The sequence below is a fragment of the Esox lucius genome, chromosome 3 (genome assembly GCF_011004845.1).
Source record: "Esox lucius isolate fEsoLuc1 chromosome 3, fEsoLuc1.pri, whole genome shotgun sequence".
In the NCBI taxonomy this organism is placed as follows: Eukaryota; Metazoa; Chordata; class Actinopteri; order Esociformes; family Esocidae; genus Esox; species Esox lucius.
In genome coordinates this window covers 31,104,101-31,120,274 of record NC_047571.1, presented here as the reverse complement: position 1 = coordinate 31,120,274, position 16,174 = coordinate 31,104,101, and the positions used below count along the sequence as shown (strand labels likewise).

Here is a 16,174-nt window from a genome sequence, read left to right as displayed (position 1 = left end):
GACCTAGCGACTCGGGGTGAATGGAGAGGCTCCCTTGGCGACGCCCCCCCCCCCCCCCCCCCATCCCCCGCCCCCACTCAGTCCTCTCGTCTCTCCGCAGGTGTTCAGCGGGAAGCGGCCGGACAGCGGGGACTTCCAGCAGGCCCCCCCCGCCTCCTCCTTCCGCAAGCTGTCCCCCACACCCCCGCCGGGGATCGACGGCGGCCCCCTGGCGCTGACCCAAACGCCCCGGCAGCAGGCCCTGACCTGCCTGATCGGCGAGAAGGACCTGGCCCTCTTCGAGAAGCTGGGCGACGGCTCCTTCGGCGTGGTGAAGCGCGGCGAGTGGTTCACGCCGGCAGGGAAAGTGGTGAGAGAGGAGCGGTGGTGGGAGGAGTGGTGGTGGGAGGAGCGGTGGTGGGAGGAAGGAGGAGGTCCACGCTCCTCGTCGACTGTGACAGCGTGGAAATAACGAGCCAAAAAAAAGACACCCACACTGGAACATCTGCTCAGGTCAAAACCCCTACCACTCGCCCAGCGGACTTGACTCCCTGTTGGAGGAGTCGGGGAGGAGTCGGGGAGGGACGCAGGGAGAACCTTGTCCAAACGTTCTCCCACCATTGACTTGAGTGGGATTTGAAGGGGATGAGATTAATGTCAACATCTGTTCAGCTACGCTGCGCTGCGGGATGGTCGTTAATAAATGCTAAGTCACATACCATGAACGCCCAGGGAAAACGTGGACCTTTCTTTATTAAAAAACGTGATTAAAGGTTGCGGTTAGGAATGTGCTAAACCGTGTTGTTTGGGCTAATGTCAGAGTAGGCTGCTGTAGACACGGATGACAACCTCGTACGGCCTCCATGTTCTCATCATCCTTCATAGTTACATAAGTTAGTACACCTTACATTTAGATTAGCATGCAGGGGCCAGCATGCTTGTGAACAAATCTGCCAGGCTGTTAGTTAGCGCCGTTGCTTCCATGTCTTGACCATTTAGCCAGCTAATCGGGTGTAGGACGTACAAAGGAAATGTGCTTGGCTGTGTTCACCAAGTGCCTGAAGGACCTAAGACCTAAATTAACGTCCTTCACCCGGCAATTCAGGCCTTCATTAGGGACTTCCCCTTGACCGGACGGACACAGCCAAGCGCTTTTACTTTGTCGGTTTTGACCTCTGGAGTTGATGTTATATGCTAATATACACCCCCCCCCCCTCGGCCCAGGTGGAGGTAGCCGTCAAGTGTCTGAAGACGGACGTGCTGAGTCATCCGGAGGCACTGGATGACTTCATCTGTGAGGTGAACGCCATGCACTCTCTGGACCACCAGAACCTCATCCGGCTCTACGGCGTGGTGCTAACACACCCCATGAAGATGGTACGCACACACACACACACACACACACACACACACACACACACCCCATGAAGATGGTACGCACACACACACACACACACACACACACCCCATGAAGATGGTACGGACACACACACACACACACCCCATGAAGATGGTACGCACACACAAACACCCCATGAAGATGGTACGGACACACACACACACACACCCCATGAAGATGGTACGCACACACACACACCCCATGAAGATGGTACGCACACACACACACCCCATGAAGATGGTACGGACACACACACACACACACCCCATGAAGATGGTACGCACACACACACACACACACACCCCATGAAGATGGTACGGACACACACACACACCCCATGAAGATGGTACGGACACACACACACACACACCCCATGAAGATGGTACGCACACACAAACACCCCATGAAGATGGTACGCGCGCACACACACACACACCCCATGAAGATGGTACGCACACACACACACCCCATGAAGATGGTACGGACACACACACACACACACACACCCACCCCATGAAGATGGTACGGACACACGCGCGCACACACACACACACACACCCCATGAAGATGGTACAGACACACGCGCGCACACACACCACATGAAGATGGTACGGACACACGCGCACACACACACACCACATGTCGTGTTTTGCGAGAGGTTTGTGTGTAGACGATGTGGCGCTGCCCACGTGTTTTGTCATGTTTGTCATCGTCAGGCTGACGAAGCTGGAAGTTTCCGTCTGCTTTTATGTCATATTATCAGCGTCACCAGCTGACCCTCGAACCCTGTTGACCGTCAAAGCTGACCGCGTCGAGTAAACAAACCGCTTCCTGTCCATGTGGTTCAACTCATATCAAAGTCAGAAATCTGGAGACCTCTGGTCCAGACCCGGCAGGATGATGGAGACAGAGGAGTCATATAAGGAGTTGGTGTTTCCTCAGTGCGCCATCAGAGTACCTCCCTGTACCTCCTCATTGGTATTTCTGATTGACACGGAGTACATGGAGGTTCAAGACAACTCTATGTTACATGTTCGTTCCCTCCCAAGGGCAGGTTTTTCCCCAAACGTCCCCCTCTTTGACGACGCCGTCGTTACCCCGCAGCAGTCAAAGATGTGAGCGCCACGGCGTCGCTGTCGCCCAGCTCACGACTCTGAGGGTCTTGTTTCGGGCTCGGCTCTAACAACAACCCCCCCCCACCCCCACAGGTAACCGAGCTGGCCCCGCTGGGCTCCCTCCTGGAGCGTCTGCGATGCGTTCGTGCGCAGGGCCCGCTGCTCATCCACACGCTGTGTCAGTATGCGGTGCAGGTGGCCTGCGGCATGGCCTACCTGGAGCAGCGCCGCTTCATCCACCGCGACCTGGCCGCCCGCAACATCCTGCTGGCCTCCGCGCAGCGTGTGAAGATCGGCGACTTCGGCCTGATGCGGGCGCTGCCCAACAACCACGAGCACTACGTGATGCAGGAGCACCGCAAGGTGCCGTTCGCCTGGTGAGAACGCACAGGGCGGTTGGGTACGGAGGGGGGAGGTGTCGCGAGTAAGGGGCTGGGGGGGGGGTGTGTGTGTGTTTGACCAAGGGAGGGGATCTTGTTCTCTTTGTGGTGTACAACCAGGAGCACATTGTTGTTGATAGATAGATGTTCTTTATAGAGCCAGGATTATTCTGTGGTCAGGAGTCTGACCTGGGTCTGGGTGGGTCAGGACTCTAACCTGGGTCTGGGTGGGTCAGGACTCTAACCTGGGTATGGGTGGGTCAGGAGTCTGACCTGGGTCTGGGTGGGTCAGGAGTCTGACCTGGGTCTGGGTGGGTCAGGACTCTAACCTGGGTATGGGTGGGTCAGGAGTCTGACCTGGGTCTGGGTGGGTCAGGAGTCTAACCTGGGTCTGGGTGGGTCAGGAGTCTGACCTGGGTCTGGGTGGGTCAGGAGTCTGACCTGGGTCTGGGTGGGTCAGGACTCTAACCTGGGTCTGGGTGGGTCAGAAGTCTAACCTGGGTCTGGGTGGGTCAGGAGTCTGACCTGGGTCTGGGTGGGTCAGGAGTCTGACCTGGGTCTGGGTGGGTCAGAAGTCTAACCTGGGTCTGGGTGGGTCAGGAGTCTGACCTGGGTCTGGGTGGGTCAGGTGTCTGACCTGGGTCTGGGTGGGTCAGGTGTCTGACCTGGGTCTGGGTGGGTCAGGAGTCTGACCTGGGTCTGGGTGGGTCAGGTGTCTAACCTGGGTCTGGGTGGGTCAGGAGTCTGACCTGGGTCTGGGTGGGTCAGGAGTCTGACCTGGGTCTGGGTGGGTCAGGAGTCTAACCTGGGTCTGGGTGGGTCTCGTCCCCTCCAGGTGTGCCCCGGAGAGCCTGAAGACACGGACGTTCTCCCACGCCACAGACACCTGGATGTTTGGAGTGACTCTGTGGGAGATGTGTACCCATGGACAGGAACCTTGGATCGGTCTGAACGGCAGCCAGGTACAGATACACACATACACATATACACACACACATATACACACACACATATACACACATATACACACACATATACACACAGAAACCTTGTTCCAGTCAAGGTTTCAGTATTTTATGTTTCTGTCAAGGTTTCAGTATTTTATGGTTTCTGTCAAGGTTTCAGTATTTTATGGTTTCTGTCAAAGTTTCAGTATTTTATGGTTTCTGTCAGGGTTTCAGTATTTTATGTTCCAGTCAAGGTTTCAGTATTTTATGTTCCAGTCAAGGTTTCAGTATTTTATGTTCCAGTCAAGGTTTCAGTATTTTATGTTCCAGTCAAGGTTTCAGTATTCAGTCCTGTGTTTCAGATTCTCCACAAGATCGACCAGGAGGGTGAACGCCTGCCGAAGCCAGAGGACTGTCCCCAGGACATCTACAACGTCATGCTACAGTGCTGGGCCCAGAGACCCGAAGACAGACCCACCTTTGTTGCCCTCAGGGAGTTTCTTCTTGAGGTACACTGTGTGTGTGTGTGTGTGTGTGTGCGCGTGCAAATGTCTGACGCACGTTTACATCCGTGTTTACATTGCATATGGAATTGGATGTGCTTGCATGGGTGTTTTTTTTATGCATGTGATCCGTGCGCAGGGTTTCTTGATATTTCGGGAGCCTTTCGTTTGGCTCAATTGCCCCACCTAGTGGATCTTCCTGTAATATAATGATTGTCATTCAGCAGACACCAAAACCACTGAACTGAAGGATCTGATTGGCGATCTAGAGAAGGGTCAGCTGGTGTACTAATGACGTCATTCTGAGTTTTAATGACTGGTCTACGTCCCCACTATTCCATCATGGAAAACCACTGCTTTAAAAAAATAAATATATAATAATCCTACATATTGTTAGTTATTGCAGTCGGGAAACACTGTTCAGTCACTCTTAACTGAGTTTATGTTCGCTACACATTTCAGTGGAGTGTCTGTAATTACATTCTAAAACCTCATGCCGCACCGTGTTGGAAATGTACTCAAAGTGTGTGTGTGTGTGTGTGTCTGTGTGTGTGTGTGTGTCTGTGTATGTGTGTGTGTGTGTGTCTGTGTGTCTGTGTGTCTGTGTGTGTCTGTGTGTGTCTGTGTGTGTGTGTGTGTGTGTCTGTGTGTGTGTGTGTGTCTGTGTGTCTGTGTGTGTGTGTGTGTGTCTGTGTGTGTGTGTGTGTGTCTGTGTGTGTGTGTGTGTGTCTGTGTGTCTGTGTGTGTGTGTGTGTGTGTGTGTCTGTGTGTGTGTGTGTGTGTGTGTGTGTGTGTGTCTGTGTGTGTGTGTGTGTGTGTGTGTGTCTGTGTGTGTGTCTGTGTGTGTGTGTGTCTGTGTGTGTGTGTGTGTGTGTGTCCGTTTCAGACAATGCCTACAGACATGTGTGCCCTTCAGGACTTTAAAGAGGCCGACAAACTTCATATCGAGGTGGACGACGTGATCACCATCATTGAGGGCAGGTGTGTGTGATCCGCTCATCAACCGTGTGTCCGTGTGGTCATTGTGTTTCCACTCTGCACGCACGTCCTCTCGGCGTCCCGCCTCACCTCCCCTTCTCCTCCTCCTCAGGGCGGAGAACTACTGGTGGCGGGGTCAGAACCAGCGCACGCTGAAGGTGGGCCAGTTTCCCAGGAACGTGGTGACTTCGGTGGCGGGCTTGTCGGCCCACGACATCAGCAGGCCCCTGAAACACAGCTTCATCCACACGGGCCACGGCGACACCGACCCGCACCGCGGCTGGGGCTTCCCGGACCACATCGACGAGTAAGACTCCCCCCGTGGCTCCTGGCCCGGCTACTGCAGCCGCGTGCTTATGTGCGCCAGCCGTTAAAAGATCCGGTCCGGGGGTTTTGGCCACTTGTGAAAGTGGTGCTGTCGAGACAAATATGGGTCCCTGACAATTGTGGTCAATATGCGCCCTATGTCACTTGAACCGCGAGTTTCCAAATCCTTATTTCATGGCTAACGGGGCTACGACGGTGATTGTGTTTATAGATGATGCGCATTATTACACACCCGGCCCGAAACCGGAGGTTTAAAAACATGTGTTTTGTTAATCGCGAAGTTCCAAGACCGTGTCTTCAAGTAACTGTGTGATACGACAGTTGAGTGAGAGCGCACGTTTTAGGTTTATTTTTTGTGTGTGTTTTTCTGCGCCACGCTCGTACCGTAACAGCTGAGATTGATTAGTTTGGCGCTTGACAAAAGTCTGTTTGCTGACCACCAGAGGGCAGTGGAGCGCTGTTTGTGTCGCTTGCCCGGTCCGGTCAGTAGCAGACAGGAGGGGTTCTACATAAGCAGTACCTGTAGACATTGTACACCTGATTTAAGCTAGCCTCGGGTAGTGACTGTTTTGGTGTAGAATGTGTCTCTCACTCTCTGTCTTTATGTCTCTCTCGTTCTCTCTTTACATCTTTCCTGTCTACTGTTTTTCTGCGTTCTCTCTGTCATCCGTGTTCTTTCTCTCTAGCCTGTACCTAGGAAACCCCATGGGCCCCCCTGACGTCTTGGGGTTGGACCTCAATGCGACCCGGCCCACTCAGCTACCGGGTCGGGCAAAAAGTGAGTGGCACCGTTTTCCAGTCCCCCCATCAGTGACTTTGGGGGGGGTGACCTCAGGATGTGTTTCTTCGTGGCTGAGCATTTTGTTTTGTCCTTACTTTGTTGTTAGTCATTGTTAGTTAAGTTGTATTCGGGCTTCCATAAGCTGTTCTGCTCAATGGGTCTGTTCTCCTCTCTCACCCACTGTCTCTTTATCTTACCTCTCTTCTTCTCTCACCTTTCTCTCCTTTCCATCTCACCCCCCCCCCCATCTCTGTGATGGTGGCGTGTTCAGAGGACCCTCCTCCTCGCCCCCCACAGCCAACAGGGTTTGTCAACAGTAAGTCACTCAGCCTTGTCCCGTTGCTCCTGTTCTCTCCTAGCTCCTCTCCTCAAAGGAACGCTGTGTACAATCGCTCTTCTTCTCCCACCTCTCCTTCTCCCCGTCTCCTCCTCTGTCCGTTGGCTCCGTTTCCGTCCACCCTCCCTAAACGCTGTCTTTTCACCTGCTCTCTTACTACTCAGGGTTTCTGTGGGCGGAGAGGCCTGTTGTGTCCAGAGGGTTGATATTTTTTTAAATAGTTATTTTAATAAAACGTGAATCCTGAAATGGACACACTGTAAAGCCTCCGTAACAGCTGTCTGCTTGGATGTTGAGGCCTCTCCTGGGGACCAAGGGGGATTGTGGTCAATGCCTGTACACTATTTCCCACACTGGAGTAGTTTATTTATTTTTTATTAAGTTAATTATTTGTATTAGGTTTTTTTTCCTACAGTAGGCTTTTGCTAAGAGTAGGGAAGCGTAGGCAGACAGATGAAGTGGAGACAGAGGCCCCCCCCCCCGTAGCACTCAAGATTGAACAAACAAGGTATTCTGTCAGCCCTTGGGGACTGTCGTCCTTAGAATAACTGCAGCACTACACAAGGAATTACTTTAGGGAGCTGACGCGTTGCAAGAACGCCCGAGTTGTGAAACCCGTCTGATGTCAAACGTCGTAGTCGTCGCTAAAGTTAAGTTTGTGTTTTTCTTCCTTTCATTTGTCCAGAGCCGTGCTATGACCCGGTCACCGAAGACGAGGACCTGACCACCTCAGGCCTCAAGAGGTTATCTCTGCGTAAGGCAGGCTCCATCAAAGGCCTTAAGCTGAAACCTGCTGCCTGGGTCTCCACCTCCAAACAGGGCTCCCGGACTGCGGGCCCAGGTAACACCCCAAGCGATGTGTCGCTTATCGACTTTGGGGAGGAGCATCTCCCGGCCACACCCTCTCCCACTCCGGTGGTGGAGCTTCAGGTTCCCTCATTGGCCCGGCTGGCCCTGGAGGCGGACTCTCTCCTGGACCGGACACCGCCACAGAGCCCGTGGCGCTCTCTGCCCCGCCCCCTGCACCCCACGCCAGTGGTGGATTGGGACGCCCGGCCCCTCCCGCCGCCTCCCGCGTACGACGACGTGGCGCAGGACGAAGACGACATGGAGGTGAGCTCTATCACCAGCCTGGAGCCGCAGGTGGAGACGGGCGAGAGACGGAGCCCCGCGGAGGAGGCGCCGGCTGGGCAGGAGGTGGCCGCGGCTGAGGCCGGTGACAAAACCCTGGAGGACAACCTCTTCCTCCCCCCCAAGCAGGGCCAGGCCTCGTCGTCCTTCTCCCAGTCGGCCGAGATCTTCGAGGAGCTCCAGCAGGAGTGCATGAGGAGGCTCAACGTGCCCACAGCGGGCGGCCCGCAGCTTTCGTCCCCAAACCCAGGCTTCCGCCAAATCATCCCATCGTCGGAGGACAAGCCCCAGATCCCTCCTCGTATCCCCATCCCGCCACGCCCCGTCAAGCGGGGGGACTACGCCCGCTGGTCCGCGGACCTCTCTCTGTCCCCCACGCCGGCGTCCGGGGACGTCCGGGACCGCCCGCCCCAGATCCCGCCGCGGGACCCCCTGTCACAGCCGGGCTCGCGCACCCCGAGTCCCATGGGTCTCCAGGTGGGCTCCCCCCAGCAGAGGACGATGTTGGGCCCCGGCGCCCTGTCTCCGCCCACGTACGGGTCGTACCTCTCCACGTCCCCGGGGAAACCGATGCCCACAACGCACAGCTTCGCCTCGGACCCCAAGTACGCCGCACCAAAGGTGGTCTACGCCCAAGGCCCCGGCAAGGACCCCGCCAAAGGGCCCTGCATCCTGCCCATCGTCCGTGACGGCCGCAAAGTCAGCAGCACCCACTATTACCTGCTACCCGAGAGGCCGCCGTACCTGGACCGCTACGACCGCTTCATCCGGGAGGCGGAGAACATGCCTGGCACCGGCGAGGAGAGGCGGCCGGCCAACACGGCCACGGTCAGGCCCATGGTGGTGAACCAGCCGCCGGCTGGGGAGCTGAAGGCCAACTTCTCTTGCAACAACAACAGCAGCCTGGATGTCCGGCCCGGCGGGAAGGCCTCCCTCTGCCTGCCCAGGGGCAGCTCGGACGGGCCGGCCGGCAGGATGGACGGGGTCACCACGGCGGGCCGGGTCAACATGGTGAGTAGTGGCACAAGAGCTGCTACAATCTGAGTAAAACCAGAGTAGTCGTGTTGCTGTGGGACATGAAAGAATGTTGTATTACTACCTGAGTAAAACCAGAGTAGTCGTGTTGCTGTGGGACCTGACAGAATGTGGTATTACTACCTGAGTAAAACCAGAGTAGTCGTGTTGCTGTGGGACATGACAGAATGTGGTATTACTACCTGAGTAAAACCAGAGTAGTCGTGTTGCTGTGGGACATGACAGAATGTGGTATTACTACCTGAGTAAAACCAGAGTAGTCGTGTTGCTGTGGGACATGACAGAATGTGGTATTACTACCTGAGTAAAACCAGAGTAGTCGTGTTGCTGTGGGACATGACAGAATGTTGTACTATTGTCTACGTAAATCCAGAGTAGTCATGTTATTTGTGAGACATGACAGAATGTTGTACAAGCAGACAAAATTGACTGCTGACTCAGGGAACAAAGAAAACATTAAAGTAAGAATGCAAAAAGAGAAAGTAACAATAAACGAGATGTGGCAGAGGATATAGAGAACAATTTATATTTACCATGTCATTTTTTGCTGGGTTTGTCATTTTGCTCTCGTGCTAAATCAAAACCTTCAGGGACTAAGGCAGTCAGATGTCATCCTCAGATGCAGATATGCCTTAACATTTTGCAACAATGCACAGAACTGACTACCCGATTGATCAAAAATCGCATTTGACGCCTCAACTGTCAGTCAAAGATAATATCACAAGATGAACATACACTCTGGAATGGGTTTTCATAATAAAATACATATTTGTCCCAACTCGTGTCATTGAGATTACACATTCTCTCGGCAGTAGCATGCAACACCTGGAAGATGTTGTGGGATAATTTGCAGTCAGAACTTAGATAGAACTAAAACCTGACTGAGGTGCCCTTTGAGCACTTGGAAGAAGCAGATCAGTGTACCCAATTCCCTCTGTGGTGCACCAATGATGGCCAACTCGAGTCAAGAAGTAGCGCCCTCTACAGGTACGTGGTGTTGAGCGCTGTCATTGAACAGCAGGGGGCAACAGAGGGAAGTGCTGGACTGTCTTTCCATACCGCTGACCGCTGGGGAATAAATGGCGTTCAGACACTCATTGGTTTCAGGCACTCACTCATTAAAGGAGCCATAAAGGCTAATTATTTTATAAAGGTCATAGGGAAGAGACATTATTTGACAGGGAATACTTACAAATGATTTGTTATTGTCACATATTCACATTCGTAGATTGTGGGTCCTCCTTGGGATTTTTCTCAGAGACATTGGGATAAAGCTCTAGAGACAACTCAAATAAATGTAGACTATTGTTTCATGCGATGGAGGAATACACAGGATCATATGGAGCTGATGTGGGCTGTTGGCCATATTTCTCCTCCAGTCACAGTCTCCACCTAAGTAGAAAGCTAGCCACCTAGCAGTAGTAGGATACTAGCAACACTAGCCTGGGACAAAGGTACATGTTTACTCTGGCATGACTGGCTATAAAAATTGGAATTCCTAACCACGTTGCATAACGTGTAACTTTTAAATGCCAAGCTAGCTAGCCGTAATATAGTTAGCTCGTAAGGCAAGGCTTGAACATGCCCTGTCTGTCCTTTGCCACTAGCCTACAACAGTTTACAAAAATATTTTATTAGCTTGGTTATAGGATAGGCTAAAAATCCCTGAATTCCTAACCAGACGTTATAATTAGCTAGTTGTTATTAAGCTAGCTGCTAAGGTATCTAAAGTTGTAAATACAAATGTTCTGCTATTCCCCATTGTAGACGCTGGAGGGAGGAACTTAGCAATTTCTCTTTTAAGGAACACATGCTTGGAGCTTGATTGGTTGAGTTTGAGCGCCGTGGGTTGTTCGTTGTAGCAGCAGCAGTGACCTGATAGGTTGTTTTGTGTGGCGTCCACAGGTACAGGAAGCAGTCCATGGTGTGACAATAGAGGAGTGTCAGACAGCCCTCCAGAACCACAACTGGAACGTGAAGAAAGCTGTGCACTTCCTCAAGGTGGGATCCCCTGGGAGCTATTGGCCCAGTCCCGGGGTGGCCGGGTTGTCTATTGGTTGGTGCACGTGGCCTGGGACTCAACGGGTGCTCGATCAAATCCCAAGGGGAAAGCACAGCTTGACCTGCTACTGAAATGGTTGTAACTGGGGCTTGAAATATTGAAAGAAATGTATCGGGACCAATGATGCTTCAAACGCAGGGATCACTGATGTCTAGACAGGTCACAAAATGTGTGTAGATTATACCAGTAGCTACTTCTAAAGCAACGTCATCCCGGGATGAGTTTATAGGTTGCCCTGAACATACAGGGCATTTGGTTATTATAAAAAGCTACAATGTTGATGGAAATACTGCAATACAAAGATACATGGTGTTGTTCTCAGGTTGAGCAGCTGTTCTGTCTTGGCCTGAAGACCAGGACAGAGTGCCTGAAGGTGCTGGAGATGTATGACTGGAACCTGGAGGTGGCCAGCACTCAGCTTCTGGACTCCTACGGCTCTGTCAGGCAAAGGTAACAGAGGGACCCCAGAGATCTTCAAGAACTCAGGGAACTCGTACAGCTCAGAAAACTCAGGAAACTCGTACAGCTCAGAAAACTCTGGGAACTCGTACAGCTCAGAAAACTCGGGGAACTTGTAGAGCTCAGATAACATTTGTATGTGTCTGCATGCAGTATAAAGGACATTGGAAGTAATTTCACACTAGCTGGACAATAAACTTCTCTAATGCTAATTACAAACTGTCTTGTAAAACTACTACCATACTGGACTCAGAGATTAATCATGTTCTGCATTTTTGTCTAATGAACCAAAGACTGATTTTACTAATCAAGAATCAGATGGATGTGTGTTGCATTATCCAAACTTATAACTAATGATTTACTCTGCAGTTCAATTAATTCAGCACCAAGTAACTTGAATTGAATTAAAACCAATGATATACTCTGTCTCCACAACTTAACTATGTTTTCTGTTGTACAGTATTGATGTTTTTCATTGCCGTTTTAAATGCATCTTCTATGGGAAATGTGCATTTCAAATCAAATCAAAAAGATTTTTTTGTGTAACGCAGGATCGTAATTAATGCCTCTTCTGATTGCAGGCGATGATGAACGTTGCTAGGAGCGATGATGAACGTTGCTAGGAGCGATGGCCGAGTCCGTTCAGGACTCTTGTAATTCATCAGCGGTCTTGGAAGGGGCGGAGTCTGCTCCCGTCTTTTTTATGACTCACCGGTCACATCCAGGAGGAAGCGTGGGATTTCGGCGTGGACTTGGGGCACATTTGATTGAGTTCTTGGCCATGACTGCGGTATTTCCCACCAGGGGCCTGGTCTGCCTGTGAACAGGATTGGAAAGTGTATCAGGAATGCAAATAGTGGACCTGTTCTCTGGAAAGAACCACACACCTGCTGGTCCTGGTACAATAAATCAGCTCTGAAGAGGAAAAGAAACAACACGTTCTTTCTTCGTGCCGGTCTAAACAATCCAGCTACATACCTGCCACACTACACCTTCGACCAACTAGGCCAAGAGGACCGTTTTGAAACCAGCTGAGACCGCAGTCCTATGAAACACGTGTACCGCTCTCTTCAGCCAATCCCTTACTGCTTTACAGTGTGCGCGCTTTGCTCGGGTCCTCGTGACAGGCTGGTTCTAGGGAGGACGGCGTCCCCCTGCTGTGCCATCTCCGACTCCCCAGGGTGCTCTACTGCTTTTAGGCAGAGGTCAATGTTCTAAAAGCCCACCTGGAACAGGAAAGAGAAAAACAAAATGGAGCCTGTCCACGTTTAAGTTGACACAATTATTTGTGTTGTTTTGTTACCATTATACAGATTTTTATTTGATTTCTATTCTGAGGATCAATTAACAGATTTAAAGGAAAAAATGCATATAAAAGCAGAGTTCAGATGTTTATACATTATATTTGTGACAAATATGCACAGAAAGTTATTTTTCTATATATTTCGCGTTTGTAACCAGGCGTTTTAAAACGGCTAGATGTGGAAAGCTTTGAAGTCTTCATCGGTTTAATCCATGTTCAGTGTGTCACGCTGCCTTGAGTTAGATTACGGCTCTAAGTACCATTTACACAATCCCCTCCAAATGTCAGTTTGCACAGGCGTGCTATACGACTCCCGACCAAGCACAGTGCTCCTCCGTCATCCACTTCACTGTACAGTAGCTCTCCAAGCTCCCCTCATGGCGGTGCCGCTGTTCCATTTGCTCCAGAGCATCTGACTGACGTTGTCAGCTGACCATAGAGTCTTTGACCAGTTCAGTCTGTCGAGGCAGTTGTCGGGGCTACGACAAAGCGACGCACATCCTGGTGGCCTTCGCGCTTTGAGAACCATCCGCCACAGTAGATTGGACTTTCCCTTGTTGCGCTCATGCCGTCGAGCGACCACCCAGTTGACAAAGCGGCCATCGGAAATGAGACAGCGGCTCGCTGATTTCAGAGCACATTGAGCTTAACGCATTCATTCAGTCCATTGCCAGCTCTCTGAGGACGAGTCGTCAACAAGCATTGATGACGGGCCCCGGTTTTATAACAAAGAACCGTCTGTCAGGTTCTATAGGTTCGTCAATAGGCCGCAGGTCATTTAGTGGGAAAGGAATGATGGCCCCTGATTGGTTACTCACGTCAAGCACACACAAGATCTATAGGTCACAATACTGGACATTTGTTTAGGCCTTTCTATACCTATAGCACAAGCTGTTTTGTAAAGTACTGTATGTCTTCAATACTGTTTCATCCTCTATATTCACCATTGACCAGAGCAACCCAGGTTCTGTGGTTGTTTGCCGCAGTCTGCTGCTTCTTCTTGGGTTACTATTCAAATGACATTTTTGGAAAAATGGAACATTAAACCAGAGACTTTTTATTGTGTGATCGGTTGCAATCAGGAAAATAATTCTTACATCGGAAGGGCTTTAACTGAGCAAAAAATCGGCACAAATTCAAGTACATACCGACGTGGTAAAACAAGCTGACTCCAAACTTGCAGGCTGAACCTTTTCCTGTCTTTCTGCTGCCACTATACATTTGGAGTTGTGTGTGTGACACCTGCCTGTCCTCTCTCCCCCCTGGAGAGTAGTTGTCATTGGTTTGGATCAGAAAAATGTCCAGCACTTTGTCAGAAAATGCACTGTACCGTCTTGTAGGCATTTTGGAGACATGCCAAACTCAAACTGTCTCCTTTTCCTCAGTCAGTTGTTGGACTCGACAGACGGGAAAGTTCTGGATAGGTGAAAACTATTTGATAAAACTGTCACACAGTCTTTTGCAAGATTTAGTGCACTGGAGCTGTAGGTCTCGACCATCTGCCGCTTAAGATTCACTCAGATTCTCAAAGGGCAGAGGTAAAGGGTATTCGTTTTTTGGTTTGGAATCCTGCCTCAGCTGAGCTTTTCTTGTATCCAATAATCAAGGCACATGTAATATCTTTCGGCAGTCAAGGCCAATTTATCCATGACAGAACAATAACACTTTGATTGCTGTAAACTTGATGCACAGAAAAATCTATGTAGCCAAGTGTTGAGTGACGTCGTCGGCTTCAGTCACAACATGATGGTTCTGTCCCCATGACTTGTTTATTTTATTCCAAGCTGCTGTAGTTTTAGAAGGACTGAAGCAACTTTGTGGTATAATTACTCAAACCCCTGTTCTCCCGTTACTTGGTGTTTACACACGTATGTCAACAAATATCTTTTTTGTTGTTGATTGAATCCAATGTACCTGTAACAATGTACTTTCCCAGGAAGTGTTTTACATTTTATTTCGTGGTTGTTCAGGGTTGAGGTTAATTGTTCCCGTTCCGCTGGGTGTTCTAAATATTGCAAGGCTGCAAAAATGAATGCTGCCGATCTCAAATGTATAAATGTATTTTTTATTAAAAAAGTAACTATTTTTTACCTTGTTCTCATTATGTATTTTTTTCCTCTGCGTGTCCTGATTAGGTTTGATTAGGTGACTGCCTAACGAAAACTATAACTACATTATCATTTTTAGGTTAGCGCAGATGGAGCTCTAGCACTGGGGTGTTTCACTTATGGCCATCATTGACAGGAGAAGGACAATTAACAAATAGAAATCCAAAGACGCGTTTTAAACTCTTACTTTAAAAAAAGTGACAAATTAGGCATATGATATAATTTAAACGCCATTTCCCAATTAGCTAATATCCACAGCATTCATTGTAAATGGTAATCTTTGTCAAATAGCCGCAATGCCTGTAATTCTCTTTTGGATTGAACTTCCCTATGCAGTAGCGTTTTTATATGTAAGAAATTGGTGGGGCACAAACCATTTATAAATATAGGACACATACCAGTAAAGCTACAAAACTTCCTCTTGCTACTGATGTGTTTATTTAACAGCGTGGCTCCACAAAACACGTTTAATGACAGAGCAGCTTGCTTCTACCAGGTGTTGTAGTACACATACTGGAGAGAGAGAGAGACCTTCTTGTGTAATTGCTCTCCTCTCTCACACACGTAAAATTACCACTGTCACATTTCCAAACTAAATTAGGAATGCAACCAAGCTCAGAACCAATGTGCCTACAGGGCCATACATGAACAGCAATGAGCTCAACACCACTGAAGGCCACAACGAAGCAGAAAGACAACATTTTAGGAATACAGATCCATTCTATGACAACAACCTTAATAGATAAGCATGGACACACTGACACTCGTCCCTATCTAGATCAATCGATCCAGCACAAAAATATGACCAATGCACGGACCAGCACCACAAAGGCAGGATGATAAAATATGCTTTCACTCACCAAGGCTGAGGGCTCACTTGAAGAGAAAGGTGGCACGGGGGTTCTTCCTCTGGGCAAACTTTTCGATAACTTTGGGAATTAAGTCATGTAGCTGCTGAATCAGCTGGCTTTCGATGGAAAACATGGCCAATGCGTTGAGTCGCGGCTGTCCCATGGTATTGCGAGTGAAGGTTTCTACCCCCTACAAGGTGGAAAAGTTCCTCTCTGACTCGGATGTCATCATAGGTGTTGTTCTGATAATTTTCAGCAGAGTGACGGTCTCAGCAAAAGCCTCCTCTAGGTTGTTCTCATGGATGGATCTTAACAGAGACAGGGCCGTCTTACCAGTGTGAAGCTCAGTGAAGTGGTACAGAGTGGTCATCTCAGACTTAAACTTTTCCTCATTTCCTAGAGGCTATAGTTTCAGCGCACAGTCAAGCTCAGATGTAGGGAATGACAGGACACATTGTGGGAAGAGCGAGCTGTCAACC

The 16,174-nt window shown here is 50.1% G+C and overlaps 1 protein-coding gene across 7 annotated transcripts in view; it reads left to right on the top strand.

The window, feature by feature from the left end:
- The window catches only part of tnk2b (tyrosine kinase, non-receptor, 2b), a 59,486-nt gene extending 44,660 nt beyond the window's left edge, over positions 1-14,826 (top strand). For 5 of the 7 annotated variants that reach the window (XM_034290420.1, XM_029117649.2, XM_034290423.1 and 2 more), the window contains 13 exons: positions 101-349; positions 1,204-1,356; positions 2,587-2,870; positions 3,709-3,835; positions 4,183-4,329; positions 5,210-5,304; positions 5,414-5,608; positions 6,315-6,406; positions 6,681-6,725; positions 7,432-8,888; positions 10,818-10,913; positions 11,297-11,424; positions 12,015-14,826. In XM_034290420.1, the coding sequence (XP_034146311.1) occupies positions 101-349; positions 1,204-1,356; positions 2,587-2,870; positions 3,709-3,835; positions 4,183-4,329; positions 5,210-5,304; positions 5,414-5,608; positions 6,315-6,406; positions 6,681-6,725; positions 7,432-8,888; positions 10,818-10,913; positions 11,297-11,424; positions 12,015-12,021 (3,075 nt within the window). In that variant the 3' untranslated portion in view covers positions 12,022-14,826. The remainder of the gene's footprint in view (positions 1-100; positions 350-1,203; positions 1,357-2,586; positions 2,871-3,708; positions 3,836-4,182; positions 4,330-5,209; positions 5,305-5,413; positions 5,609-6,314; positions 6,407-6,680; positions 6,726-7,431; positions 8,889-10,817; positions 10,914-11,296; positions 11,425-12,014) is intronic. The other 2 variants (XM_034290416.1, XM_029117658.2) reach the window with 1 other exon arrangement.
- The last annotated feature ends 1,348 nt before the right edge of the window (positions 14,827-16,174 follow it).